The following is a 27,988-nucleotide window of genomic DNA, read 5'->3' on the forward strand; positions in this document are numbered from 1 at the left end:
TTTTTTTTTTTTCTCGAGACAGGGTTTCTCTGTGTAGCTTTGCGCCTTTCCTGGATCTCGCTCTGTAGACCAGGCTGGCCTCGAACTCACAAAGATCCACCTGACTTTGCCTCCTGAGTGCTGGGATTAAAGGTGTGCACCACCACCGCCCAGCCATGAACTCATTCTTAAAGCATCCAGACAAACAGGAGCAGAGAGGCAGGCTGGTGGTGGAGGCACCTGGCAAATTTGTACCAATCAAAGAATGAATGGAGCAGGAAAGCTGTGGGATTACACACACTACACAGGCCTGTGCATGTGTTCACACACACACACACACACACACACACACACACACACACCACAAGTTAGGCAAGCTAGTTGATAATCACTGTGTGATTGCCTCTGTGCAGTTAATCAACTTATCAGCCTTTTCTCCAGACATACTGTCTTTGTTTATTAAAAGGAACTCATCCTTTGCTCCTATAATATAAACTGTAGCCATGTGGGGGGAATCCCAGGATCCAAGCACAGGAAATCCCCTAAAACTTGAGACAGCTGTTATCACGTAATCAATGTGGAAGCCCACCGTAATACCAATTTCATTATTGTCAGTGTTTATAGGGAACCCATTTTCAGGTGGGGTTACATATGTTCATATGTATGTGAGTATATATGTCCTCTTGTATGTGCAGGTATCTGTGTGCATGTGCCCATAGAGGTAAGAGGTCAGCCTCAGCATCATTTCCTCAGCAGCTGCTCACCAGCTTTTTGAATGAAACAGGATCTCTCACTGGGACCTGGGACCAAGTAGACTAGTCTGGCTGGCCAATGAGCCCTAGGGATGGATCTGCCTGTTTCTGCCTCCCCTGAGTGCTAGGATTCTTTTTTTTATTATTATTATTAAGAAATTTTCTATTCATTTTACATATCAACCACAGATTCCCCCTCCTCTCTCTTCCCATCTCCCAGCCTTCCCCTCAACACATCCCCCATTCCCACCTCCTCCAAGTCAAGGTCCACCATGGAGAGTCAGCAGAGCATGGTACATTCAGTTGAGGCAGGTCCAAGCCCCACCCCCCTGCACCAAGGCTGTGCAAGGTGTCACACCTTAGGCGCTGGGCTCCGAAAAGCCCGCTCATGAGTGCTAGGATTCTAAGCATGTGCTGCAACATGCTAGGAGGCCATCTCGGGTCCTCATGCTTGCATGGCAAATATGTTACTGACTGGGTCATTGCCCAGCCCCAAGAAACCCATTTTTAAGAAACCGTCTGGGAAATGATTAAACCATGGTATACACCGATGAATGATTTTGAAGTTCATACAGTGAATTCAATCTATGTACGATAACATCACAAAACCCCAAGACCCAGCGAGGGACAGAAAGGTGACAGGCTGCCCAGTGTGCAAACTGCCATGGGCTTCTGTAGAAACATACATATGCACTGCATACTGGTGACAGCAATCACCTCTGGAAAAAGAAACGTGACCAAGGGAATTTAAACTTTGTCTGGACTGCTTGAATTTCTTTACACATCAAGAATTGAATGATGTGTGTTTTGGGTGTGTATGGTGTTTGCCTGTGTGCTTGCCCATGCATGTGTGCGTGAAGGTCAGAGGTTGATGTCCAAAAGCCTTCCTCAATTGATTCTTGACCTTATTTTTTAATTGCATTTATTTATTCATTTTGTGTGTGTAGGTGTGTGTTTGTGAGGGTCAGAGGACAACCTCTGTTGAAGTCAGGTCTTCAGACTTGGCAGCAAACACCTTTATACTCTGAACCATCTTGTTGATTTTCCAATTTACTTTTGAGACAGTCTCTCACTGACCCAGGAGGGGCTGCTTCTGCCAGACTGGTGCCCAGCACCCCAAGATCTGCCTGCCTCAGTCCACCCCCATCCTGTGCTGGGGTTCCAGGTGAGTGAGCGCAACCAGGCCTTGTTTCTATGTGAATATTGGGGATCCAAATTCAAGTCCTTATGCGTGTGCACATTACTCACTGACCATCCCCCCAGCCTGCTATATGTACTTTTTAATGATTGCTAAAACTGGCTGAATTCTGTGCATATTATTTCCATTCAAATCTTCAAGTCCATTATCATAATCCGCTTCTCCTATTGATATGTGGCTCTCTTTTCCTCCCCTCAACTGGCTTTCCCCACCACCACTTCAAATGGAGAATTCCTTTAGGAGTTTAATCCTCCTCCGTGGCAGGAGACTGTTTCTCTCCATTCATTTTACTAACACACACAGGGGGTATGTGACTTACTCGAGGGCACAAAGTCAGCTTGAATCCCAAACCTACACTTAGTCTCCCTAAAAGGCAGACTTGCCTTTGACTTACTGCATCTCACTGGCTTGTTTTGTTTCTGACATCTGGCCACCGTGAGACTATTCACCTGTGTTCATGTTTACATTTCACTTGCAGGGCTCTGTCTCTGATTTTTAAGAACATTCAAAACTTCAGGTTCCAACGGAAGGAGGTGGATGTAGTGCAATGCACGGTGTCCACAAGGCAAACGTCTGTGTTTACCTGGAAGATCAACGGAACTGCTAATCTGAGAGTGTGCTGGAGCGGCAGCAGGCAGGTGGGAATGTGAAAGGGGCGGACCGGGTGGATGGGTTCTAAATGTATGTGTGCGCTTGGTGCTTGGGGAGGGGTGACAGTCCCCCCAGAAGGCCCTGGGCCACTTGCTAAGTCCCAGCAGCTGAGCTGACCTAAGCGGTGTGAAACGCAGGTCCAGCTGGAGCAGGGGTGGCTCGTGACTCTTTGCTCCGGGAGTTAATTCCATAGAGATTGCTTGTGAAATGGGAGAAGCCTGTAGCCCTATGGCCTCACTCCCGCTTGAAGAGCATATTTTGAGAAGTCTAATTATATGGTGGGGTTTGTACAGGATAAAAGAACGGGGTTTAGATAAGCCTTTTCTGAGGGCAAGTTGGCAACAGCTGTTAGAGTGCTGGGCAGTGCTGTGAGCCAGGGGTGCCCCCTGGAGGTGGACCAGAGTGACTGCAGCCACCACTTTTCCTGGATGGACACTGAGCCCACGGTCCAGGCACAGAGCCACAGAAGATGCTGCCCATCCAGCTGTGTGAGCTGGGTGAGTAGTTGACCTTTTTTGAGGCTCAGTAACCTCAACAACAAATAAAGACCCATAACTCTCACCTTGTGGGTTTGCTGTAATGATTATGGAGCACATGTAGCCAAAGGGTTTGCACCCAGAGCTCAGCACCCAGGAAATCCTACAAGTGTGGATGCTGTCAGCGGCCACAGCCTCAGAGCACCAGCATCACAAGCCTGGCAGAGACGCCATTCAATGACTAGGAGAAGAAGGGGAAGAGCTTCTCTGAGAGCCAGGCAAAGTAGGGAAAGGATCGGGACAGGAGCTGTTGTGGGTGACATTTGCTCTGCTGTGTCAGCTCTGATTCTAAAATCACCAGCTTTCACCTCAGCTTCTCTCAAGAGCCCCATGATATGTAATGAGTGGACCCAGAAGTAAAATAGACCATCCAGGGAGCAGAGATGTTCCTGAAAGAGTCAGCCTCTTGCCCAGCTCAGAGGCCACAGGCCTGAGTGGATAATTGAGCCGTAGGAAGGACTCCTCCTGCAGTAGCCAGAGGGAGACTCCAGGGCTGAGGGGACTCAGGCCCAACCTCTCCACAAGGGATACCTGTAGAGGGAAGTTTTCCTGTGTCCTGCAGCCGTTCAGTCACAAATAAACACACAGAGGCTTACATTACTTACAAGCTGTTTGGTCTATGACTAGTTATTACTAACTAGCTCACTCATCTTAAATTAACCCATTTCTATTAATCTATGTGTCACCTCATGTCTTGTGGATTTACCTGAGTTCCATTACATCTTGCTTCTCAGGCGGTGGCTCTCAATGTCTCCCCTGACTCCACCTCTCTTCTCCCTGTATCATTGCTTGGATTTCCTGCCTGGCTCTCGATAGGCCAGAGCATCTTCTTTATTAACCAACAGTAGCAACATATATTTACAGCGTACAGAAAGACCATCCCACAGCAGGTACCCTGCTTCATAGGGTCGGGGAGTGGGGCATACATTGAGTCAGATGGAGGCCTGAATACTGACTAGCTGATCACACAAACTTGCACTTTCTCCATCCCTGACCATCCAAGCTCTCTTTCCTTCTATCCTGTTTCCCAAAGAGGCACCCAAGGCCCTGGTGTACCATGAAATTCCTCATGTTGACTACAGGGAAGCCAACAAGGGCTAAGAGGCCAAGATGCAAAAGAGTCAAGGAAGAGGCTTGGGGATGTGGTTCACTGGTAGAGCACTGGCCTACCACAAATCACTGTGTTCAGCTTCCAGTAGTTTTAGAAAATGGCATCTCTACTTAAAACATTTCTACTTTATTTACCATGAATGTTTAAATAAAATTGTTTAGACTTATTTTACTTTATTTTTATGTGTGTGAATATTGTGCCTGCATATACGTATGTGCTCCAAGTGTGTGCCTGGTTCCCTTGGAGGTCAGAAGAAGGCATCATATCTCCTGGATCTGGAATTATAGATGATTGTGAGCTACCAAGTAGGTGCTAGACCTAGACACAGGTCCTCAAGAAACAGCAAGTGTTCTTAACTGCTGAGCTGTATTGGTCCAGCCCCTTCATAATGAGCGTTTTGTTCTGTTTGAGACAGGTTTCTCTGTATAGCCCTGGCTGTCTCTGGAACTCACTCTGTAGATCAGGCTGGCCTCAAACTCACAGAGATTTGCCTGCCTCTGTCTCCTGAGTGCTGGGATTAAAGGCATGTGCCACCACCACCCAGCTATAATGAACTTTTTTGTTTTTTAAAGCAGAAGGATGGACCCGAGTTTATATCCATTCTGTTAGTCTGCATTTTTTTTTTATATTTTATTTTATTTTTATGTGCATTTGTTTTTTTGCCATGGGTGTCGGGGTCCCCTGAAACTGGAGTTTCAGACAGGTGTGAGCTGCCATGTGGGTGCTGGAAATTGAACTCAGGTCTTCTGGAAGAAGAGTCAGCACTCTTAACTCCTGAGCCATCTCTCCAGCCCTATAATGAACTTCTAAAAACATTATTTACCCTGGTCATGGCACTGAGAACTGTGGTGCCCTAGTCTCCACATGGCACCCTGCTCTCCTAAACACCCACCTGCCCATCAGTCTCTCCTCCCACTGCTAGAAGGAAACAGCTCACCTCTCCTACTCCTCGTTCCTTCATTCAGCCAACTCACTTGACTTCATACCTACTGTGTGCTGCATCCCAAGCCAGGCACTTTGGAATTGAAGACAGACACATCCTCTCCTTGGCCTGGAAGCTTCTTGCAATCAACATAGTCATAAAGAATTCAAAAGGCAAAGAGAATCCAGAACCGATTATATGCTCCTCTGCTAATGAAGCAGATCACGAGTTTGAGGCCAGCTTATACAGCAAGACCCTGTCCCCAGACAAAACCACAAAGAAGGAACAAACTCAAAACAGACTTGGAGACAGCAACAAATTTGGTATAAGAAACTAAAACAGAGAGAAGAGGCCAGGCCTTTAAAACGTCCCCAGTTGCGCATACAGATAAGAAGTGGGACATTGGGGCGGGAGAGATGGCTCAGAGGTTAAGAGCACCGACTGCTCTTCCAGAGGTCCTGAGTTCAATTCCCAGCACCCACATGGTGGCTCACAACCATCTGTAATGAGATCTGGCACCCTCTTCTGTATACATAATAAATAAATCTTTAAAAAAAAAAAAAGAAGTGGGACATAACTTATTCAAAGCAGGAATAAGTTGACGGATGGTCTGTGTAGAGGATCTTTTGTTGGGAGTGGTCAAGGATTTATTTTCTAAGGAAAGAGAGAGCTGAATCTGAATTTTTACCAACAGCTGTGAAGGAGGAAGGAGCAGGCAGATGGCTCACACCTGTAACCTCAAAACTTAGGAGGCTTGAGAATTCTGGGCCAACCTTGGCTAATAATGAGACCTTGTCAATAGATAAATAGGTCAAGGAAATAGGACATTCCAGATCCAAGATAAGGAACTTCACAGAAAAATAGAGGCGAATAGACAGGAGGGGTGGACAGATGTGGCTAGAGGAGTCACAGGGGCCTGGAGGCTGTGGTGGCAATGGGTGGTAGCTGGAATGTGAAAGGAAAAGTGGGATCAAGGATGATGCCAACTTTCTGGTATGGACGTTGATGGATGGTGGTGCTGATGAGAGTGGGAATGTAAGCGTCTCAGGAGACAGGTGGGAGGAATCATTTGAGGCTACGTTTAAAGAGAATGGGGATCTTTCTTTCTTTCTTTCTTTCTTTCTTTCTTTCTTTCTTTTTTTTCAAGACAGGGTTTCTCTGTGTAGTCCTGGCTGTCCTAGAACTCTCTATGTAGACAAGGCTGGCCTCAAACTCAGAGATCCACCTGCCTCCCACTCCCGACTGCTGGGATTAAAAGTGTGTGCCATCACCTCCTGGCTCTTTTTCTTTTTGGAGGGTCGTGAGACAGGTTCTCATTACGCAGCCCAGGCTAACCTGGAACTAGCTATCCTTCTGCCTCTGCCTCTTGAGTGCTTAGAATGCAATCTTGAACTACCAACCCCAGCTTGTTATTCATTTTTGCTTCTGGACTCAATTTCTAGCCCTGGAGGAGGAAAGAGTTCCTCAAGCAGAAGTCCCACCCTAGGCTGCCCAGATTTCCTAGTATTCAGAGACTGTCTGTATTTGGGGCAGTCATTCCGACCCAACTGGTTGTCAGGAGACTGTTGATGTAAATACATTTGCAAGCGATGAGGTGAAGTTCTGTATAAGCACAGGGCGCCCATCAGGATGTCTGATGAAAAGCAATATATCACTCTCCAAATGGATGGCAACCAACCAACCCCAAACCCTACGGTCTTATGGCAAGGACACCTTGGGAACATAAGCCAGGAGTAGACCACGAAGACCTTTAAGTCCTATGGCATCTGTGCCTTTCCGGAAGCCCAAACCTCAGGGCGGAGGTAGAGCCGCCCAGGAATTTATTATCCCTCCATAACATTGAGCTTCCCAAATCCCCATGAAGCCCAGGAATGATGTGACTGCAGAGTGTGTGGGCACACCGGCACCAAGAGCCCCTCCATAAATCAAGATCTCACTTTTGCTGGCCGCAGACTGCTTTTTCCAAAGTGACCTAGGCAAAGTTAAAGGGTAGCCACACGTAGGGATGGTGTCTGTCTTTGACATAAAGCCTGAAAGTGACAAAGGAGGCCAGTTCTCTAGAAATACCGCCATTGACACTCTAGAGGAGTTGCAAAGAAAATGACAGTCTTCCTACACCCTCCGCCAATTTGGGTGGCCCAAAGGTCCGCTGGGGCAGATTGGAAGGGCCTGTCCCAGTGCTGAGCCAGCTTCCTGGAAAGTCAAGGTGACCTCCACCTTGTCAACTGTTGCACAAGACAGCATGTCAGTCATGGAATCTAACATCAGCTGGTCCAACCTCCTACTGATTCAGGCCAGGACACTATAAGTCAGAGGTGGAGGACTTGTTCAAGGTCACATGCTCTTAAGGGGAGCAGCTAAGGTAACCTCCTGGGGCTCAGACCTCAAGCACCCCCTTTAATGAGGCCACCTGGCAGAGAAGCCAGGTTCAGGTAAAGGTCTCAGAAACTTGGCCCCGTCTTCCATTCCTTCTGTCATTTTAACTTCTCCAGTGGCATCTAAATGAGCCGGAGTGAGGAAACCAAAGACTATAAACAGTGTTCTTCCTCTGCCAAAAGGGAGCAGAGAGACATGAAATCATTCCTCCTGGAACCAGGGGACCAGCAAAGTCACTGGGTGCCTGAAGAGATCAAGTGATCTGGGACACTAAGATCACACCTGCCCAAGGTAGTCAAATCCCGAGTCAGAGAGACTCTGAAAGAATCCATAAAAGGTGCTAGAAAAAACAGTTCCGATGACCAAAGGAAACTTAAAGAACAAACTCTGGGGTACAGCTCAGCTGGTAGAGTGCTCGTCTAGCATGCCCAACAGGCATGGTGGCACACATCTGTAACGCCAATTCTCAGTAGTTCTTTAACGGCAGGAAGATCTGAAGTTCAAGGTCATTCTCCTTAGTGGACCCCCCAGGCTACGTCACCCATCTTTCCTACTGTCGTTTTCCCACTCGCCCATCGCCGCTGTTATAGAGGAATCAGGTGAGTGTCTGGCTCACTCACCACGCATCCCAGAGCCTGGCCGCAGCCACATAGCAGGTGCCCCCTCACTTTCTGATTGCTTTGGTTCGGGATTTGTGTTTTGAGGCACGGTCTCATGCATCCCAGACTGGCCTCCACCTCACTAAGTAGCCAAAGATGACCTTGATGTTCCTCCTGCCTCCACCTGCCATTTGCTAGGATCCCCGTCATGCGGGTTATGTACTTATTTATGGATAAATGGATGAGTGACACCTTTGTCAGTCATCTTTGTGATCGCCTCAATCACTCACCAACTGTCCCAATCAGCTAGGGGATGAAGAGGTCTCTAGATACAGCAAAAAAATGATCAGACAAGAGTCAGAGGATGATTGACAGACACCCTTGCAAGGCGAGAGGGGTTTAAATAACGGCCGGGAGCAAAATGGGAAGGCTCCGCCCCTCCTAGTCCTTGCTCCGCCCCTCCAGGCCATCCTCCCTCCCGCCCCTCGGACTCCAGAGGTCACCCTGGGAACACAGGAGGCCCAGTGGACATGCGCCCTGCTGGCCGCTACTGCGCAGGCGCGCTTTCCGTCCGCTCGCTCGGGACACCGGAAGCCGGCTCCCATTCGTTGGCTCTGAGGTGGCTAGCGGACCTCGAAGTGCGATGCCGGCTTCCACCGCGGTGTTCGACGGGATGCCGGAGGGTAAGGGGCGGGGCTGACGTCAGGAGCCAAGATGGCGGCGGCGGTCGGGGTCTCCTTGAAGCGCGGCTTCCCGGCTACCGCTCTGGTCAGAGTCGGCCTGCAGGTGAGCCCCGGGGCCGTGGTTCAGTGGGAAGCCGTGCCCGTCACCGAGGCTGCCGGAGCGGAGAGGCCGCGGAGGGGCGGAGGGAGCCCCGGTCTGGACGTCAGGGGAGGACGTCTCACCCGCGCCCTGGCCCGGAGCATCCTGGCCGCTAGCGGTCCCGGCCTCGCCACAGCCGGCGAGTCGCGGCCGGGCGGAGGTTGGAAAAGATCAGCGGAAAGACAGAGGTCAGGGAGGGCAGGCGAGATGTTCAAGGTCACAGGACAGGCTTCAAATCCAGATATGCAGCCCTGTGTGAAAGGAGGGCCGGCGGGATGCCTGGGGTGGGACCCGGGAGGCCAGGTCGCCACCTCCAGGGGAGGCTGATCTGGGTCGGTAGAGTCGGGGAGCAGTGCCCCTGACCCTCAGGGGAAGGAGAGGTGGAAGAAACGACCCAGCCCTGGAAAGATGCGGACCCCGGCCTGTGGAAGGCTGCAGGCAAGACCCGGTTCCCTAAAGCGTGTTTATTCAAGGGTGTGTAGCGGCACTGATCTCACACTGTTGGCACGGGATGGCACAGGCACAGCCTGGGGCTGCTTCTGTTTATACTACCGAGGTAGCTGTCATAGGGCTCCCCACACGCCCTGCGTCCTCGGGGAGCAGCGCACTGCAGGTGTGCTTTCTCAATGGGAGCATTCAGAAAGGCGAGAGAGACGTCCTCTGCTTACTTAAGGGACTAAAGATTGCAAATCCTGTTCAGTCTGTTGGCTCTTCTGGGCTCCTGGACAGCTCTTTAAAGCTGGACAGCAGGAACTCTGAGCTCCTTAGAGATTTGAAAACTTAGTCTCTCCATCAGCCCCCATTTTTAAAACACTTATCCTGGGCAGCTTTTTTTTTTAAAGATTTTTTTATTTATGTGTATGAGTGCTTGTTTGTATGTATGTAGGGGCACCATGTGCCTATCTGGTGTCCAGGGAGATCAGAAGAGGACGCTATATTCCCTGGAACTGGAGTTTACAGGTGGTTATGAGACTTCATGTGAGTGCTGGGAACTGAACCCTGCTCCTCTCCAGACTGATAAGACATATCTCCAGCCTTGTTGTTTTTGTTTTGTTTTGTTTTGTTTTTGGACAGGGTCTCTAAGCAGCCCTGGCTGCCCTGCAGCTCCTAGAACTCAATGATCCCCCTGCCTCAGCCTCCCACATGCTGGGATTAAAGGTGTGTGCCACCACACCTGGCCCTGCAACAGATCCTGGCATGTGGTAGGTATATAGAAATATTAGTTCCTTTTCTTGACTTGATCTCTCTCATCTCAAGTGGCTGCAGGACACAGTACACACTCTGACCATCTTTTAATCCAGCTCTCTCTAACCTGCCAGATATGAACCTAACAAAGCATTCACTCTGCATTTCTCTTTCTTTGTTTGTTTGTTTTGAGATAGCATTTCTCTGTGTAGCCCTGGCTCTCCTAGAATTCTGTAGACCAGGCTGGCCTTGAACTCAGAGATCCACCTGCCTCTGCCTCTCAAGTGCTGGGATTAAAGGTATGCACCACCACTGCCCGCCTGTGCATATCTCTCTCTGAATAGGAAGGGTACAGCGTCAGATGCACTTACACTCATCTGTCATCCCAGCACTCAGGAGGCTGAGGCATCAAGGTCAGGAGTTTAAGGACATCCTCAGCTGTATATGCAAGGCCAACCTGGGCTAATTGGGACCCTGTCTCAAAGAACAGTAAAAAAGTACCTACGAGAGCCTCGGGCTGATGTCCTGAATATTCAGTTAATGATTCTATTTTTGTTGTTGAGAATTTCGTACATGAATGCTGTATTTACATCATTTCCACCCCTCCCTCTCCTCCCATGTTCCTCCTCTCCCTCTCAAATTCATGACTTTAGTTATCATTGCTAAGTATATACATATACACATACATAATCTCTTGAGTCCATTTAGTACTGCTTATACATACATGTGTTTAGTGTTGGCAACATGGGATTGGATGCATAATGATAGCACCAGTTCACATGCCAACATGAATGGGGGAAATTTCACAAGGCCCCACCTCTAATTGAAGAGCTACAGGCAATCCATGGCTGCTGAGAAGGGGTGCATCAGTTTTCTCGAGGAAGGAGCTTCCTGATAGGTTTCCCAGTTAATGATTCTCAGTGACCCTGTTCATCAGCCTCTTTCCATGTTGCTGACGCAGCGGTTAGGCTGTAAGAGCCCCACCACTCTGAGTGAGTTCTAAGGCCACACTGGGCTTCCTAGAATGAGCTGTAGAAAAGGGTCACGTTAGGGTTTCAGGGGAGATCTTTGCCCACCTTCCCCAGGGCAGTAAGAGTGAGAGAGGCATCCTCCCTGTGGGAAGGTGTATTTGTATGCCCGAGAACCCCGTAATGAGCTTGCTGTGTTGCTGTGGGCTATAGGTTCGGGTTCTGAACCTCCTGTGCATGGTCTGCACCCGTGGACTCAGTTCTGCCTAAGAATGTTTACTTGTGATAGGTTAGCTGTTGACAGCACTCCTTATTTCTTCATCTGGACTATGGACTCTAGAAGGGCAAAGCTGCCTTTTACAGCTGTGCCTCTCTGCTCCTGGGACTGGCAAGGCTTAGAATGCCCATCTGCCAGTCAGAATCATCTGAGGCCTGAAAATGGTGCCAGTGTTGAAAGGCAGAGATCATTTCCTGAACTTTGCCAGGAGTTTGGCTTGCTCCTTGTGAAAGAGGTGTCAATCCCACCCTCCCCTTTACAAAGGAGGAAGTGGGGTCAGATTGGCTAACTAATTCTCTGAAGAAGGCACAGCATGAAGGTGACAGGGCTTGGGTCTGTCTGAAACAGCCACTGATAGATTTCAGATACAAGCCTCACCTTCGGCGTGTGTTCAGGTTTGACTTGATGCAGGCCTCATGGCCTTCCTGCCTTGGCCCGCCTTCCCTCCGGTGGCTGTGTAATTTGTCTAGTTTCAGGCCTGCCCCTAAGTATGCTAGAGGAATAACAACAGCCCGTCAATGTGGCTGGAATTCTCCCTTCTCTCCTATGTCTGTCCAGTCATTCATTACCTTGCCGTAGTCATGGCCGTGAAGTTCATCTCCTCCAAGATTGTCTAGAAACATTCTTCCTGCATTGCATGCACACTCACTAGAGGCACAGATTGAGGTGCAGATGTGTCCGCAGTCCTCTCGCATGGCGGACTTGTACCATAGGTTGCTTTGGCCCACCTCCCTGTCCATACAGTCTTCTTTAAAAGTAAAGGTGGAGTTTATTAGGAAAAGCTCTAAGAGCTGAGGAGATGATTCGCTGGGTAAAAATACTTGTTGCTCAGGCCTGCTGACCTGAGTCCATCCCCAGAATTCACGTGAAGGCGGAAAGAGGGAACTTACTGCATAGAGCATTCCTGACCGCCACACGAGAGTGCAACCTCACCACTGACATCATGCACACAGTCATAATAAATAAAAGTTTTGTTTTTTTTCAAGTTTTAATATAGATTTAGACACAGACATTAGGGGAGAAAAAGACTTAAAAAAGCAAGCACCCTTGAGTGGACACAGGCTTCTCAAGAGAGTCACCCAAATTCTCCTTCCTATTACTAGGGGTTCAGGGTGGGGCTAGCAAGACACCTCTGGCCAGCACATCACATGTGCTGATGTCCATTCTGTTCTTTCTCTCTTGTCCACCAAGACCCTCTGGTAATCCTTCCCTCATTGGTCCATAGTTGGTTTGTCCTCTGTCAACATCATCATGCTCAACATACAAGCATGTGTAATTTATCCTGTCTTTCTGAAAACCACAACTCCAGGACTAGAGGGATGGCTTAGCTCTCAAAAACATTTGCAAAGTTCCCAGCATGCATGTTCTGTCATGCAAAGCCACCTGTCACTCACAGCCACCTGTAATTCTAGCTTTGGCAGATCCAATGCCCTCTTCTGGCCTTCACAGGCACCTGCACACTTATGGCATATACTCAGACACACGCTGCATACACATGAATAAAAATAAAATAGGTTAGCATGGTGGTGTACACCTTTAATCTCAGCACTCAGAAGACAGAGTTGGTCAGATCTCTGTGAGTTCAAAGCCAGCCTGGTCTACTAGCAAGTTCCAGGACAGCCAGGTCTACATGTGAGACCCTGTCTCGCAACAGGATTCTAGCTGATTCCTAGCTATGGGTGTTGGCACACTTGGAAGGTGGAGGCTGGAGGATCAGGGGTTTAAGGTCATTCTTGGCTACATAGTAAATTGAGGCCCTCCCAGCTATGTGAAGCCTTGTCTCAGAAGTTCAAGGTCATCTTTGGCTATATAGTGTGTTCAAGGCCACATGAAAACCTGTCTCTAAAACTAAAGGGGTCAGGGAGATGGCTCACCAGGTAAGAACACTTACTTTATAAGCCTTATGACCTGAGTTTGGCTCCCTAGAACTCAAGTAAAAGCTGGGCATGATGGTGTGTGTCTGTATCAACCCCCAGTACCACATACACCAGGCACTGTGGGGCATGCCTGCAGTCCCAACATGGGGAGTGGATCTGAGTTAAGGGTCATCCTCCCTGTGTTCTCAGCCAGCAAGGGAGACGTGAGGCTCTGTTTCAGGTGGCAGAGACTTCATTTTGCCGTGGTGTAGTAGAGTCGTCACAGAGCAGAGCTTGTTTGTTAAGATTGATTTATTTATTATGTACAGAGTTTTGCTTACAGTGTATGCCTGCATGCCAGAAGAGGGCACCAGATCTCATTATAGATGGTTGTGAGCCACCATGTGGTTGCTGGGAATTGAATGCAGGACCTCTGGAAGAACAGCCAGTGCTCTTAACCACTGAGCCATCTCTCCAGTCCCATGTTCAAACATCCTTTTATCTTGTTTTCCTCATCAGGTTTCCTTTTTTTTAGTATGAGTTTTCCCTAGTTTTAGGAGGGCTGCTGCTGCTGCTTCCTCCTCCTCCTCCTCCTCCTTCCTTCTCCTTCTCCTTCTCCTCTTCTCCTTTTTTTTTTTTTTTTGGTTTTTCAAGACAAGGTTTCTCTGTGTAGCCCTGGCTGTCCTGGAACTCCCTCTGTAGACCAGGCTAGCCTCGAACTCACAGAGATCTGCCAGCCTCCTCCTGAGTGCTGGCATTAAAGGAAAGCACCACCACCACCTCAGCTATCATGTTGGGTTTTAAAAATATATATTTTTTATTATTATTATTATTATTATTATTATTATTATTATTATTATGTTTGTATGGTGAAGGAGGTGGCACATGCCATGGTGTGGATATGGAGATGAGGGATAATGTCGCAGTCAGTATCTCCTCCACCTTTACATACTTCCGGGGAAGGAACACAAGCTTTCGGGCTTGCACTTGAACCCTCTTGAGCCTTCTCACTGGCTATAGCATCTTGTTTGGGTAACTGAATAGCTTTCTGACTGGTTTCTTCAGATCTCATAGTAAGTCTCCCTTTTAACTGTTACCTACGTACATCCACAATACAACATTATGTCACCACTATGATTTCCAAGTTGTGTTGGCTGGTGGTTGTGGCACACACCTGTAATCCCCGCCTTTAGAAGGCTGAGGCAGGAAGATTGAAAAGTTTGACTCCGGCTTGGACTGCATGTAAGACCCTGTCTCATGAAGTTTCACTGCATTCCATGTTCTGAGATTAAATGAACCCACCTAAGTGTGATCAGGTCTGTAGGCAATTTTTCTTTGGACCACTAGCTCACAAATAATGACATGGAGACTTACTATTAATTATAAAAGATTGGCCAATAGCTTAGGCTTGTTACTAACTGGTTCTTACCACTTAGATTAGCCCATTTTTATTAATATACTTTTTGTCTCCTGGCTTTATTACCTTTGTTAGAGTACTGTCCATGCTGCTTCCTCTCAGTCTGCCTGGTAACTCTGCCTTTCTTCTTCCCAGAGCTCTCTCTGTCCAGAAGTCCCTTCTATGCCTCCTACCCAGCAATTGGCCGTTTAGCTCTTTATTAAACCAATCACAGTGGCACATCTTCACACAGTGTAAAAGGAATATTCCACAGCACAGGTCCTCACAGCAGCCATGTCCCCATCTTTGCTCTAGCCTCCTGCAGCCTGTCAGACTGTGCCTCATAGATACTCTGTCCCCTGCGCACCCTCACAGGTGTTGTTCCCTCAGTCTCCTAAGGCTCAGCTTAAACCCCAGTCAGGGCATCCTATGACCACTTGCCTTCTTCAGATGCTGGCTTCACCTCCTCAGGGTCACTCTGTGTACTTTTTCATGCATATTTTGTCTGTTGCTGTCTGTCGCCACAAAATAAGTTCTGCGAAAACAAAGGTTTGTTTTACTGGGTGCTTTGTAGCTATGTCCTAGGACCATAGCTGGCGTATCATGGGTTATTAATATCTGCTGGTGTTGGTGACTACACCTTCCAAGGAAGCTGTATATCAGCTTGTTTTACCCAGTAACACATTTATCATGCCAGCTAAGTGGAAAGAAGTATCTTACATTTTTTCATGTTTGTTTTTCCTTTTCAAGTTTCAGGCTTGCCGAGGGGCACAGACAGCTGCGGCTGCAGCTCCCCGAATCAAAAAATTTGCCATTTACCGATGGGACCCAGACAAGACTGGAGATAAACCTCGAATGCAGACTTACGAAGTTGATCTGAATAAGTAAGTGTCTGCCAGCCAGGTGCTTGGTAAGGAGAGGGCTGGGAGGACATGCTTGGTTCATGGTTAGTTCTGCTCTGTGGTGCGAGGGACTGAACCCAGGGCCTCATGCTTATTGAGCATACTCTTGACCACTGAGCTGTGCCCCCTCTCTAAAGGAGAGCTCATAATTTGATGTGGGGACATAGTTTTCAGGTCTTAAAAGACATAAAAGCCTGATTCTCTAATGTTTTGAAATCTGTCTTCTGTTTTTAAAGTCAGGTAGATGTCTAGTTGAGAAAGACAAATAACAGAAATCAAACACTGAAAAATTCCTTCCTTGTGTTCTCCCCCAATTTCTTTCTTTCTTTTTTTCCTTTTTCTTTTTCTTTCTTTTTTTTTTTTTTTTTTTTTTTTCTTTTGAGACAGTCTGTGGCCCAGGCTGGTCTTGAACTCACTGTATAGCTGAGGAAGACCTCAAACTTCTGATCTTCCTCCCCTATACCTCCCAAATTCTGGGATTATAGGTGTGAGGTGCTAGAGATTGAACCCATAGCTTCATGTATGCTATAGAAGCACTCTGCCAACTGAGCTACATCCTCAGCCCCAAATCACACTCATAGGTAACTGTTTTAATAAGGAAAAAATAAAAAAAAATATTGCCAGATAATTAGAAGATAAGTTTTGCAAATCAAAACTCAGTAAGCCAGGCGTGGTGGTGCATACCTTTAATCCTAGCACTCAAGAGACAAAGGCAGTAGATCTGTGAGTTTGAGACCAGCCTGGTCTACATGAGCCACAGGACAGCCAGTGCTGCATAGTGGGACCCTGTCTCAAGTTGATAATAGATAGATAGATAGATAGATAGATAGATAGATAGATAGATAGAGGGACCCTGTCTCAAGTTGATAATAGATAGATAGATAGATAGATAGATAGATAGATAGAGGGACCCTGTCTCAAGTTGATAATAGATAGATAGATAGATAGATAGATAGATAGATAGATAGATAGAGGGACCCTGTCTCAAGTTGATAATAGATAGATAGATAGATAGATAGATAGATAGATAGATCGATAGATAGATAGATAGAGGGACCCTGTCTCAAGTTGATAATAAATAAATAGATAGATAGATAGATAGATAGACAGACAGACAGACAGTGCTGCATAGTGGGGCCCTGTCTCAAGTAGATAGATAGATAGATAGATAGATAGATAGATAGATAGATAGATAGATAGATAGAAAGAAAGAAGACCCTGTCTCTAGATAGACAACAAAACAAATAAAAAACCCTACCTCTGTAACATGTGGCTAAAAATATAGAATTTTTAAAAAGTAAGTCATTACTGAGTTTCCTTCCAGTAATGATAGAATAGGCTTTCTTTTCTTTTTTTTTTTTTTTAAGATTTATTTATTTATTATGTATACAGTGCTCTGTCTGCATAGCCAGAAGAGGGCACCAGATCTCATAGGTTGTTGTGAACCACCATGTGGTTGCTGGGAATTGAACTCAGAACCTCTGGAAGAACAGCCAGTGGTCTTAACCTCTGAGCCATCTCTCCTGCCCCGAGAATAGGCTCTCATTAGACTGACCCCAGGGAGCAAAGAGGAATGACCTGAAGGCACTGGAAAGTGACTGACGTTTGGGAGACTGGAGACTCCATGAGTGAGCTACATAGTTCTCCATGAGGCCAGGCCTCGGTCTGTGTAGCAGCAGAAAGACTAAACTAGGGAAAGCAGAGGACATGGAAAGTGTGGGAACCCTGGAAGAAGTGAGGAGAAGTCCCAACTTCTGTCCGCAACCTCATTCCAGTGCTTGACTCTGCCATGTTGATCACTGCTAAAAACAATAAAACATTAATTCACACTCCTCAGTAAAATCTGGTGGGATCCAGGATTGCTAATTATGCAAGGAAACAGTGGAGGAAGCAGACTGGCTAGGTATGGTAACCCGAACCCATAACCCCATCACTTGGCCAGTAGAGGCAGGACCTCCAAGGTTGTCCTCAGCTACATTGCAAATTCAAGGCCAGCCAGCACTATATGAGACCTTGTCTCAAACAACAGATTTAGGGGCTGAGGAGATGGCTCAGCTGATAAAGTACTTCCGTGCTCACGTGAAAATCTAAGTTTGATCCTCCAGAACACATGTAAAAAGTGGGGCGTGGTTAACATGCACCTGCTCTTCCAGCACTAAGGAAACAGAGGCAGGAAGATCTTTGTCTGGCCAGCCAGTCTGGTCTTTGGTGAGCTGTAGTCCCAGTGGGAGGCCCTGTCTCAACAGAACCAAGTGGATAGTGCTCGAGGATCAGTACCTGACATTGACCTCACATTCATGTGCACATACATGCACCTGAGCATACACACACAGAAATGTTTAAGGGGGCTGCAGAGATGGCTCAGCAGTTAAGATTATAGGGCATAGGGGATTATAGTTCAGTTCCCTACAGCCACACCAGACAGCTCACAACAGCCTGCAGCTTCACCTTCAGGGGATCTGATGCCCTCTTCGGGCCTCTGCAGGCACTTCACATGCAGACATACACACATGCATACACATAAATAAAAGATAAAAAATCCCAATACCAAGCGTGGGCTATCACTCCAGATCTTGTAAATGTTAGATTATTGTTAATGGTTATGCTCAGATGTTCAACAATTTTGATGAAGTAAGCTACATCCTTGAAAACTACAACTCAGCTTGACTTCTGTGAGATGCGCTGCCTCCACAAGGACACTCACTGGATCTGGACTAGGACACCTTGTGCTATATGAGTAATTGGATTCCTTTTTAAGATTTCTTTTTAGTTATGTGTGGGTGAGTGTGTTTGTGTATATGCATGCAGGGCCAGGGATGTTAGATCCCCTCGAGCTGAGTTACAGGCAGTGATGAGCGATCCAACACGGGTGCTGGGAACTGAACTCGGGTCCTCTGAAGGAACAGCATGTGCTCCTAACTGTTCAACCATCTCTCTAGTCTGACTTATTTCCTTTTATCATCTTTACCATATTTCCTGTGGTGGTTATGTGTTATTTTTAACTGCCAAATTAGGATCTTGAGTTCAAAGCTAGCCTGGGTTACACAGTGAGACACCATCTCAAAAACCAAGAGAAAAAAGCAGGCTGAGGAAATGGCTGAGTGGGAAAAAGTGCTGGCTGTGCGTGCATGAGTTTGGATTCCAGCGCCCATGAAGAAGCCAGGCAGTGCTTTCCTGTACTCACAGCACTGGGTTGGGAGCAGACACAGGCTGATCCAGATCTGGGCATGCTCACTATCAACCTAGCTGAAAAGCAGCAGCTGCAGGCTCAGAGAAAGACCCTGTCTGGCTTCCACATGCATGCCTGTAAGTGTGTGTGCAGCTGCATGTATAGGTGTACATATATGCATACACTACACACACACACACACACAAGAATGAACAAATAACTATGCAGTAGTTAAACTTTTTTTTTTTTTTATTTTTGTTTTTCGAGACAGTGTTTCTCTGTGTAGTTTTGATGCCTGTCCTGGATCTCGCTCTGTAGACCAGGCTGGCCTCAAATTCACAGAGATCCGCCTGGCTCTGCCTCCCAGTGCTGGTATTAAAGGCGTGTGCCTCCACCGCCCGCTGTAGTTAAACTTTTAAGCAAGTAAAAAATAAAACCATAGGAAAAAAAACCCTGGTGCTGATGGACCATGCATCAGGTGTCCTGATCATTATACAGTAGTGAAGCAAGGATGCTGACCTTCGTGAATGCAGCTGAGTCCTTCTCTCTATCAGGTGTGGACCTATGGTGTTGGATGCTTTAATCAAGATTAAGAATGAAATTGATTCCACTTTGACCTTCCGAAGATCATGCAGAGAAGGTGAGCGTGGCTTTCATTGTCACTAGACCTCGGCTGGGGTTCTGACTCCAGAGAGTTTGGCTGTCACTGATGAGGACACCCTGGAGAGCAGCTGCAGCACTGCTGGGTGACCTTGCTGCTGAGACTAGTGCAGCTTTAGGGATTGCCCTGATTGGACAACAAGAGAATAAAGGGGAGATACAGATACGTTCAGCAAAGCTGTACATCACCTTCTTTTTCTTGGGAAATGGCTTCCGAAGGTTGAACTGTGATGCAAGTTCTGATTTCCCCTGGTGCATTGTCTCGAGGTTCCTCTGTCTCGTGGTTCCGGTTAGCTGCCCTGAGCTTGCTGGCACGGGTGAAGACAGGCTAGCTGGCATTTGCAGTATGAGCTCTTTGTGTGGCAAGAGGTAGGAGTTTCTTGCTGAGGCCTATCCAGACTCTCACTTGTCACGGGCTGATGTGCTGGTGCTAAGCTGTTGAGACAGTGAAAAGACAACTTCCTAGTCTAACAGCTGTGTATTTATTCTGTGTATCTGAAAATACGGATCCGAGGGTGGCAGAGGCAGGAAAATCTCTGTGAGTCTTAAGGCCAGCCCTGTCTACATGTTGAGTTCAGGGCCAGCCAAGGCACATAGTGAGACCCTATCTCAAAAAAGAGAGAGAGAAAAGCCGGACAGTGATGGCTCATGCTTTTAATCCCAGCACTCTGGAAGCAGAGGCAGATGCATCTCTGTGAATTCAAGACCAACCTGGTCTACAGAGAGAGTTCTAGGACAGCCAAAGCTAAAACTACATAGAGAAACCCTGTCTTAGAAAGTGGGGGGGGGGGGGGGGGAGTGAGACAGTTGATTGGCCTGATCTGTTTGGGAGGCATCCAGGCAGTGGCACCGGGTCCTGTGCTCATTGCATGAGTCGGCTGTTTGAAACCTGGGGCCTATGCAGGGTCCCTTGGCTCGGCCTGGGAGGAGGGGACTGGACCTGCCTGGACTGAGTCCACCAGGTTGATCTCAGTCTGTGGGGAAGGCTTTGCCCTGGAGGAGGTTGGAATGGGGGGCGGGCTGGGGGGAAGGTGAGGGGGGGCGGGAGGGGGGAGAACAAGGGAATCTGTGGCTGATATGTAGAACTGAATTGTATTGCAAAATAAAAATTAAAAAAAAAAAAAAGAAAGAAAGGGGGGAGTAATTGCTAGCAATTGCAACAAAAGTAAAAATGTTTTAAAATATGATTTTTAAGTAAAAATAAATTTAATAATAATAATAATAATTAAAAAAAAAAAACTCAAAAGGCAAAAATTACATGGTGCCTTGAAGCCTGGCTGGCCCTTGTGGCCGTGAAGCCCATCTGTGAGCCAGAACTGTTGTGTCTTCATGTAAGGTGGGTAGGTGACTACATGACCTTAATATGCAGCAGGGGAAATGGGCCCGTGTAGTTAGGGACTCTAAAAGGACCTGGAGTGAGCTGGAAACCAGAAGTCAGCCACAGGGGCAGTCTCCATGTCTGTGCTAGCTGCTCACCAGCCTTGGGAACCTGGGATAATCAAAGATGGAAGAAGCCAGCTCGGGGCTCCAAGGAACTGAGGGTTTAGCTTAATGGGTAGAGTGTTTGCCTGGGTCAAGTTTGAAGGCTAGGCAGGAAAGAGAACGGAGAAAAGACATATCCTATTAGCGCAACTACCAGTGGTCAGAAGAAATGACTGGAAGCCTGAGGTCACCTGGTGTCTCCCTCAGGGATCTGTGGCTCTTGTGCCATGAACATCAACGGAGGGAACACTCTGGCGTGCACTCGTAGGATCGACACGAACCTCAGCAAAGTCTCAAAAATTTACCCTCTTCCACATATGTATGTGATCAAGGATCTAGTCCCTGTGAGTGTCTGTGGCTCTCCCGCCTACTGAAGGGGGTGTGCAAGTCTGTCCTGCAGGGGTGGTGTGAGCGTGCCCCGGGCCCTGCCCTCTCTTCTCTGGGTGTCCACAGCCACTGTGGTAGACATTACCAGTCAGACACTTGCTGTGTTCATGGCAAGGAGAATTCTACAGTATCCCCAGAGACATTAGGAGACCCCCTTCCCAGGGCCACCCCAGTGCCTGGAAATCACTCCTTCTGAAGCTCAGATGGTGGGGTTTGTTTGAAGATAGGGGTTTAGAATTCCAGAGTTGGGATAGCCCAGAAATGTAGGGTTTGGCCTTACCTACGGAGAGTTGGTGTGGTGGGAAAGCAGCAGGAGTGTGCTTGCTGAGTCTCCTCCCTCTGCTGGCCTCCCTGACTTGGAGCAGCAGGGGAAAGGACTGCAGTTGCCATGTCTTCAGCTGGTGTGGCTAACACTGGCCATGTCCCCTTCCAGAACCTTTGTCTCTGCCTTTGAGAGTTTGGTTTCTGGTTGCCATGGGGAGGGAAAGTGTGCGGTGTCTGTGAACTAATAGCAAGCTGAAGCTGAAGGCCCTGGTGGAAGCTGACCTGTCTCCTATTGCCCTCTCCTTTCCCTTAGGATCTGAATAACTTCTACGCACAGTACAAATCCATTGAGCCCTATCTGAAGAAGAAGGATGAGTCCCAGGAGGGCAAGCAGCAGTATCTGCAGTCCATCGAGGACCGGGAGAAACTGGTCATTACTTAAACTACTGTCATGGTTGGCGAGGGTGCTTTCCTGAAGTCAGGAGAGCAGTAGGGTGATGCAGAACATTTCATGTTCTGAAAAAAACTGGGAAATATCTGACCCAGAAAAAAAAAGTTACCGGGCTGTGGGTGGAGCTCAGTGACAGAGTGCTTATCTAGTGTGCTCAGGGTCCTGCAGTCCACCCCAGTGCTGGAGAGGAAGGGAAAAGAGCAGCTGACCCAAGGGTTGAACACTCTCCACTTGGAACCAGGTAGTCAGTGTACACCTGTGAAGGCCCAAAGCGGACCAAGGAGCTGGTACAGCTGAGTACTGCCTACCTTCAGGGCAGGCAATTATCCTGCTGCCTGAAGAGACAGTATTTAAGATGCCTGGTCTGTAAAAGCTGGTGGCTAAAACCGAGCTGCTCTCACAGGGGATGGGAGGTTAATAACATGCGTGCATGCTGGCCATTCAGTCTCACCACCACTACTTCAGACAGAGTGTAGAAGGCTGGGGGTTTGTCTGGCAGTGCAGTAGCGGGGCAGGGTTGAAGTGGGGCCTTGCTGTCTGTTCCTAACCGTGTTGTGTTTGATTGGTGTGGTTGGTACTGACCTCCTGGAGTTGCTGTTCGTGAATCCAGACTACAGATTTTTTTTTCTTTTGAGGCAGGGCTATATCACAGGCTGATCGGCCTGCCTCCACCTCCCACGTGCACTGCTGGGGCTCCATCCCAGGGCTTTGTGCTTGTGGAACAAGCACTCTGCCAACCGAGCCCCAACCCAGTCCCGGGCTACAGACCCTTAAGTGGAGGATTTAGCATCAAGCTTTCCATCTCCTCCCCTCTCTGAGAAGTCCTCTGATTGGCCCACAGACTGTCTAGTGCACCAAGCACACTTTAATTACCTCCTTCCTTTCTGGGCCCCTAACTCTCTCGTGCTGGATATTTTACCAATGTCAGTGTGTGAATGCCTAATGAATTCCCTTATCTATTCCTCTTACCCATAAAACACTAAAGTCACAGAGAGCATGCTGGTCCATCATGGAAACAGTCAGTTAGTGATGCTACAAGTCCAAAGCATCCTACAGCTGAGAGTGTTCGCGGGGACAGCACTCTGCTCCTCACCATCTCTGCTTCCCACGTAGTCTTGCACATCCCAGTCCAGACTGGGCATGCTTGCCTCGCAGCTGGAGAGCATTGCCTTGAGGTAGCTTTACTAGGAAGTGAAGGCCTCTGAACATACATTCCCGTAATAAAGGTGTCCTTATTTAAATACCTACATGGAAGCCGGGCGGTGGTGGCGCACGCCTTTAATCCCAGCACTCGGGAGGCAGAGCCAGGCGGATCTCTGTGAGTTCGAGGCCAGCCTGGGCTACCAAGTGAGTTCTAGGAAAGGCACAAAGCTACACAGAGAAACCCTGTCTTGAAAAACCAAAAAAAAAAAAAATAAAAAAAAAATAAATAAATAAATACCTACATGGAGCCAGGCATGGTGATTCATGCCTATAATCCTAACACTTGGGAGGCTGAGCCAGGAAGATTCTCAGGAGTTCAAGGCCAGCCTTGGCTACATAGTAAGTTCCAGGCCAGCTCAGGCTACAGTCTCAAAAATAAATATATACACACGCCGGGCGGTGGTGGCGCACGCCTTTAATCCCAGCACTCGGGAGGCAGAGCCAGGCGGATCTCTGTGAGTTCGAGGCCAGCCTGGACTACCAAGTGAGTCCCAGGAAAGGCGCAAAGCTACACAGAGAAACCCTGTCTCGAAAAACCAAAATAAATAAATAAATAAATAAATAAATATATACACACATATATGCACATACCATCATGAAGCCAGGGCTATAACTTGGTGGTAAGAGTCTTGCCTAGTTTACATAGGCCCAGAATTCTAACTCCAGCACCACACAAAACATAGTAAACATTTATTTAGCATTTGTTGGTTCCTTAAATTAATATGCTATTTAAAAAATAATTGAAAATACAGTGAACTACTTTTAATTTTTGCATTATTTGGGGGTGGGGTGGGTGGTGCTGGAGGTGAATCTCAGACTTCACACATGCAGAGTATGAGTTTGCTGCTGGGCCACTTCTACTACGTCAGGGTTCTACCACATGCGCTGTGAAGCCATCCCTCTGCTGTCGAATAATGACAGTGTATCTGACTCTTACCACAAACCCAGTCTAGGCAGCCAGCTGTCTGCTTGGGTCGGGCTCACAGTGTCTGGGTGGCCTGTCTATACCAGCTGCCCCTGTGCAGACAGACCTCTGGTTTGCTGCTTATTGCCAGCATCAGAAAGTCGACTTGTTAAGCACAGAGAGCAGCTTGAGGCTGTGTGGCATGTATAAGAACAGGATGCCAAGCCAGGCGATAATGGTGCATGCCCTTAATCCCAGCACTCTGGAGGCAGCAGATCTCTGAGCTTGAGGCCAGCCTAGTCTACAGAGCAAGTTCCAGGACAGCCAGAGCTACATAATGAAGCCCTGCCTTGAAAAAACAAACAAACAAAATAACCAGGATGCACTTGAGGCTCAGGTGCTCTAGTTAACCCCCTCCTACCCTCCCAGGAGTTCAAGGATCTGTGTGTAAAATGTGGAGGGCAGCTTAGGATGCAACTGAGGCCCTATTGGAAACTTGCAGACTGCCCAGCTGGACAGACATTGGGGCAGACTGCCAAGGAACCTCAGTGACCTCTGCTCTGCAGACTGCACACTGGGTGGGAACTTGAACTTGTTCATGGCTCTTTTAGGTCAGTGGGGGGTTATTGATTATCAAATCCACATGCACTATTGTTGGACTTAAGGGCCCTGGGCTCTGATCCAGCAGAGGTTTGCATTTCATTACAAGGTCTTTTTTTCATGAATCTATTACACAGCCACAAACCACCCTTGGATTTCACCCAGAAAGCACACAGCTGGCCCTTTGTCGTGTGCTGGTACCTGGTCTCTGACTTCCTTTCTGTCCACACAGGATGGACTGTATGAATGCATCCTGTGCGCCTGCTGCAGCACCAGCTGCCCCAGCTACTGGTGGAATGGAGACAAGTACCTGGGGCCTGCAGTTCTCATGCAGGTGCGGTGCTCCCTAACTCAAGCAGCCAGAAGTGCAGAGGGATGGTGTCCAGTGACATGCAGTACATGCAGTACATGCAGTACATCCCGTGCTTTGCTAAAATGGCTCTCAGCAAATCTGAGGTTTCGTCTTGCTGCACCTTTGTAGCAAGGAGGACCACCCCAAAGGGAGGGGCCCACTGTACAGCCAGTGTGAACTGGATCCCTGGGCTGCGGGCTGTATGGCGGGGGAGAAGCGTCTTGAGGGACAGCTGCTCATCAGAGGCAGGAAGGAAGCCTGCTTTTCAGATTTGTGGTCAGTGCTTTTCAGAGACTGTGAAGCAAGTCGAAAGACAACTTCGTGTTTCTCATTTTCCCATTAAAAAGGAAGTTAAAGGCTATGACCACAGAGTAGGGTTGACCTTGCCGTGTGAGTCAGGTGCACTGTGCCGCTTGTTCCCCGGGATCTGAGTTGTTGGAAACCACACAGGTCTCAGTAACACAGCTGGAAGAGCTCCAGGGTCCTGTGGTAAATCATTGTGATTCGCCGATCTCAGGGCATGTGTTGATTGACAGAAAACAAACTGTCCATGATGTGTATGATAGCTCATTATACCTGTAATCCTCAGCCCTTGAGAGGTTGAAGCAGGAAGATTATGAGTTCAAGACCAGGCTGGGAGCCTTAAAATAACAAACAAGCCAGGTGTGGTGGTGCATCCTTGTAAATCTAGCACTCAGGAGGCAGAGGCAGGCAGATCTCTGAGTTCCAGGCCAGCCAGGGCTATACAGTGAGACCCTGTCCCGAACTAAGCATCCATTTATTTAGTGGCAGGTTCTAGCACAGCCCACCCTCACTAATTAGAGCCTGGAACAACAGAAAATGAGCTATGTCCAGTACCGTGTCATTAAGCACCGAGGTACCAAGCACAGGGTAGATCAAAGACTCACGGACACAGAGTTAGGAAAGAGCTGGGAGCTTTCCTGCAAGATGGACAAGAGCTGCAGGACAATGGCAAGGCTCCTGCACTCCTGAGCCAAGCCTGTCCAGGCCAGCAGCTGGCTCGCTGACCCACCCTGCTTTCCCAGGCCTACCGCTGGATGATCGACTCCAGAGATGAGTTCACAGAGGAGCGCCTGGCCAAGCTGCAGGACCCCTTCTCTGTCTACCGCTGCCATACCATCATGAACTGCACACAGACATGCCCCAAGGTATGGGCAGGAGTAGCATGGTCACTTGAGATGGAGAGGGACGGACCCGGTTTTCTCATTTGGGGCTTGGAATGGCTCTTAGTCACAGACTCCACCAGGCCCAAGAGGGCAGCAGGCCTTACTTGTAGATGACACAGGGATGTAGGGGCAAGAATGCCACCAGAACCCACAGGTAGGAACCTGTGCCAGAAGCCATTGTTGCGGGAAACAGGTGGCCATGGGAGCCACTGATCTGCTTTAGCCAGTGTGGCGGGTCGCTGTTCTGTAGAGCTGCTATAGGGCTCAGAGCTCCGGACTCCCTGGTCTCCCTCTCTCCTCATAAATGCTGTGCTTTCAGCCTCCCCTGCTTAGACCACACCACCTCCGGGTCTCACATTGCTTTTATTGTTGTTTTGTCTAACTTGTTTTGAGACAGGGTTTCTCTGTGTAGCCATGGCTGGCCTGGAACTCACTATGTAAACCAGGCTGGCCTCGAACTCACAGAGATCCGCCTGCCTCTGCCTTCCAAATGCCAAGACTAAAGGTGTGTGCCACCAACCCTGGCTCTCATTCCTGAGAGGGAACTCTTGGTCCAGCTCTGCCTCACAGCCTACTACAGTGGGTATGGCCACTTCTGATCGTGCCAAGGGTTGGCTGCCTTCTAATCTGGTGCCAATCGTGGACCTATGAGGTGTGACCCTGACTGCCTTTCAAGCAGGGACTGGGCAGCAAGATAGAAAGCTGTGTAGCCATTTAATGGTTTAAAGATAATTCCAGCATGGAGTCGCATTGGACTCCAAGGGCCCAACCTCTCAGCAAGTTCTTAAGTCCTGCACAGGACAGGCTGTGGCTGTGCAGGAGAGCATGGATGCACAGGAGAGCGTGGCTCTATCCCGTGAGCCTGGCGTTGACTCCAGCTCTGCTGTCCACACGTGTCCGTCCTGCCTTTCTTTGCCACACCATCGGTGCCCTTCTCACCTGTGCACTTGGGACACTGCTCTCTATGGCTGTGTGAAAAGCCTCTCCGGTCTTGGGTTATTTTCACCTTTTTTCCCTTTTCTTTCCTCCGTGCTTTAGTTTCTGGGCTGTTCTTCTAATATGAGAGGCCCTTTGCCAACCTCAGATAAGTCTAATCTTGCCATGTACCTACCATTTTCCTCCCAGCTTTTACAAAACTGGCACTTACTAGGGTATTGATGAGTCCTGCAAAACAGATGTTACAGCTGTGGGTCCATGCTGCAGCCAGGGATGCTGGTATTGGCCAGACTCAAGATACAGGTGTTTGCGGGGTAGTTTCTTACAGTGCTTTTGAGAGTGTGACTTACAGGAGTAGTGGCGTCTGGTGAACACTGACCATGCCTGTGGTCCTAGAGGAGATAACCGCCCTGGGGGTCTGGAGCAGTCAGGGGATGCTCTCTGCCATGGCATGTTTGCCTGCTGGTGTCAACCATGCCAGGAGTCAGTGCAGCAGACTCCTGGACGTGTCAGAACCCTGGGGCAGGGCTGCCCTTCCCGGGCTTGCTGGCTTTTGAGAGCTGGGTCTCCACCACCCCTCCTGGGAAGGGCTTGGCCAGCTCTGTTCCCTCCAACACACCTGGTACTGACGCTCTTCTCTTTCCTCCAGGGTCTGAATCCAGGGAAAGCCATTGCTGAGATCAAGAAGATGATGGCCACCTACAAGGAGAAGAGGGCCCTGGCTTAACCTTCTCCATACTGGATATGTTTGTCAGCTCCGACTTGAATCCCTTTGAGCACTGGATTCTCCAGGAAAGCAGCATGTATAATAAACATTTTATGAAATAAGTAGGCGGTACTCTGCATTATTAGCAAAAGCAGTC

The 27,988-nt window shown here is 48.4% G+C and overlaps 1 protein-coding gene across 3 annotated transcripts; it reads left to right on the plus strand.

Moving 5' to 3' along the window:
- The first annotated feature begins 5,987 nt into the window (after positions 1-5,987).
- Positions 5,988-27,953, plus strand: Sdhb (succinate dehydrogenase complex iron sulfur subunit B). 3 transcript variants are annotated; one of them, XM_059255314.1, is made up of 8 exons: positions 5,988-6,184; positions 15,379-15,512; positions 19,254-19,339; positions 21,049-21,185; positions 21,806-21,922; positions 24,883-24,984; positions 26,049-26,171; positions 27,775-27,953. In XM_059255314.1, the coding sequence occupies exons 1-8, from the start codon at positions 6,155-6,157 to the stop codon at positions 27,850-27,852; spliced, it is 807 nt and encodes a 268-aa protein (XP_059111297.1). In that variant the 5' UTR covers positions 5,988-6,154; the 3' UTR covers positions 27,853-27,953. The 3 variants fall into 3 exon arrangements, with proteins under 3 accessions (XP_059111297.1, XP_059111295.1, XP_059111296.1); XM_059255312.1 differs by lacking the exon at positions 5,988-6,184 and adding an exon at positions 8,781-8,910; XM_059255313.1 differs by lacking the exon at positions 5,988-6,184 and adding an exon at positions 8,788-8,910 and having other exon boundaries at positions 15,385-15,512.
- Positions 27,954-27,988: the final 35 nt, after the last annotated feature.

The sequence above is a fragment of the Peromyscus eremicus genome, chromosome 2, assembly GCF_949786415.1.
Source record: "Peromyscus eremicus chromosome 2, PerEre_H2_v1, whole genome shotgun sequence".
In the NCBI taxonomy this organism is placed as follows: Eukaryota; Metazoa; Chordata; class Mammalia; order Rodentia; family Cricetidae; genus Peromyscus; species Peromyscus eremicus.

What these genes read in the sequence shown, in the direction of transcription:
- Sdhb (XM_059255312.1), top strand. Translation starts at nt 8,839, where the DNA reads ATGGCGGCGGCGGTCGGGGTCTCCTTGAAGCGCGGCTTCCCGGCTACC. An exon ending in CCGAAGATCATGCAGAGAAG is followed by an intron (nt 19,340 to 21,048) that starts GTGAGCGTGGCT and finishes TGTCTCCCTCAG; the next exon opens with GGATCTGTGGCTCTTGTGCC. An exon ending in GGCCTGCAGTTCTCATGCAG is followed by an intron (nt 24,985 to 26,048) that starts GTGCGGTGCTCC and finishes CTGCTTTCCCAG; the next exon opens with GCCTACCGCTGGATGATCGA.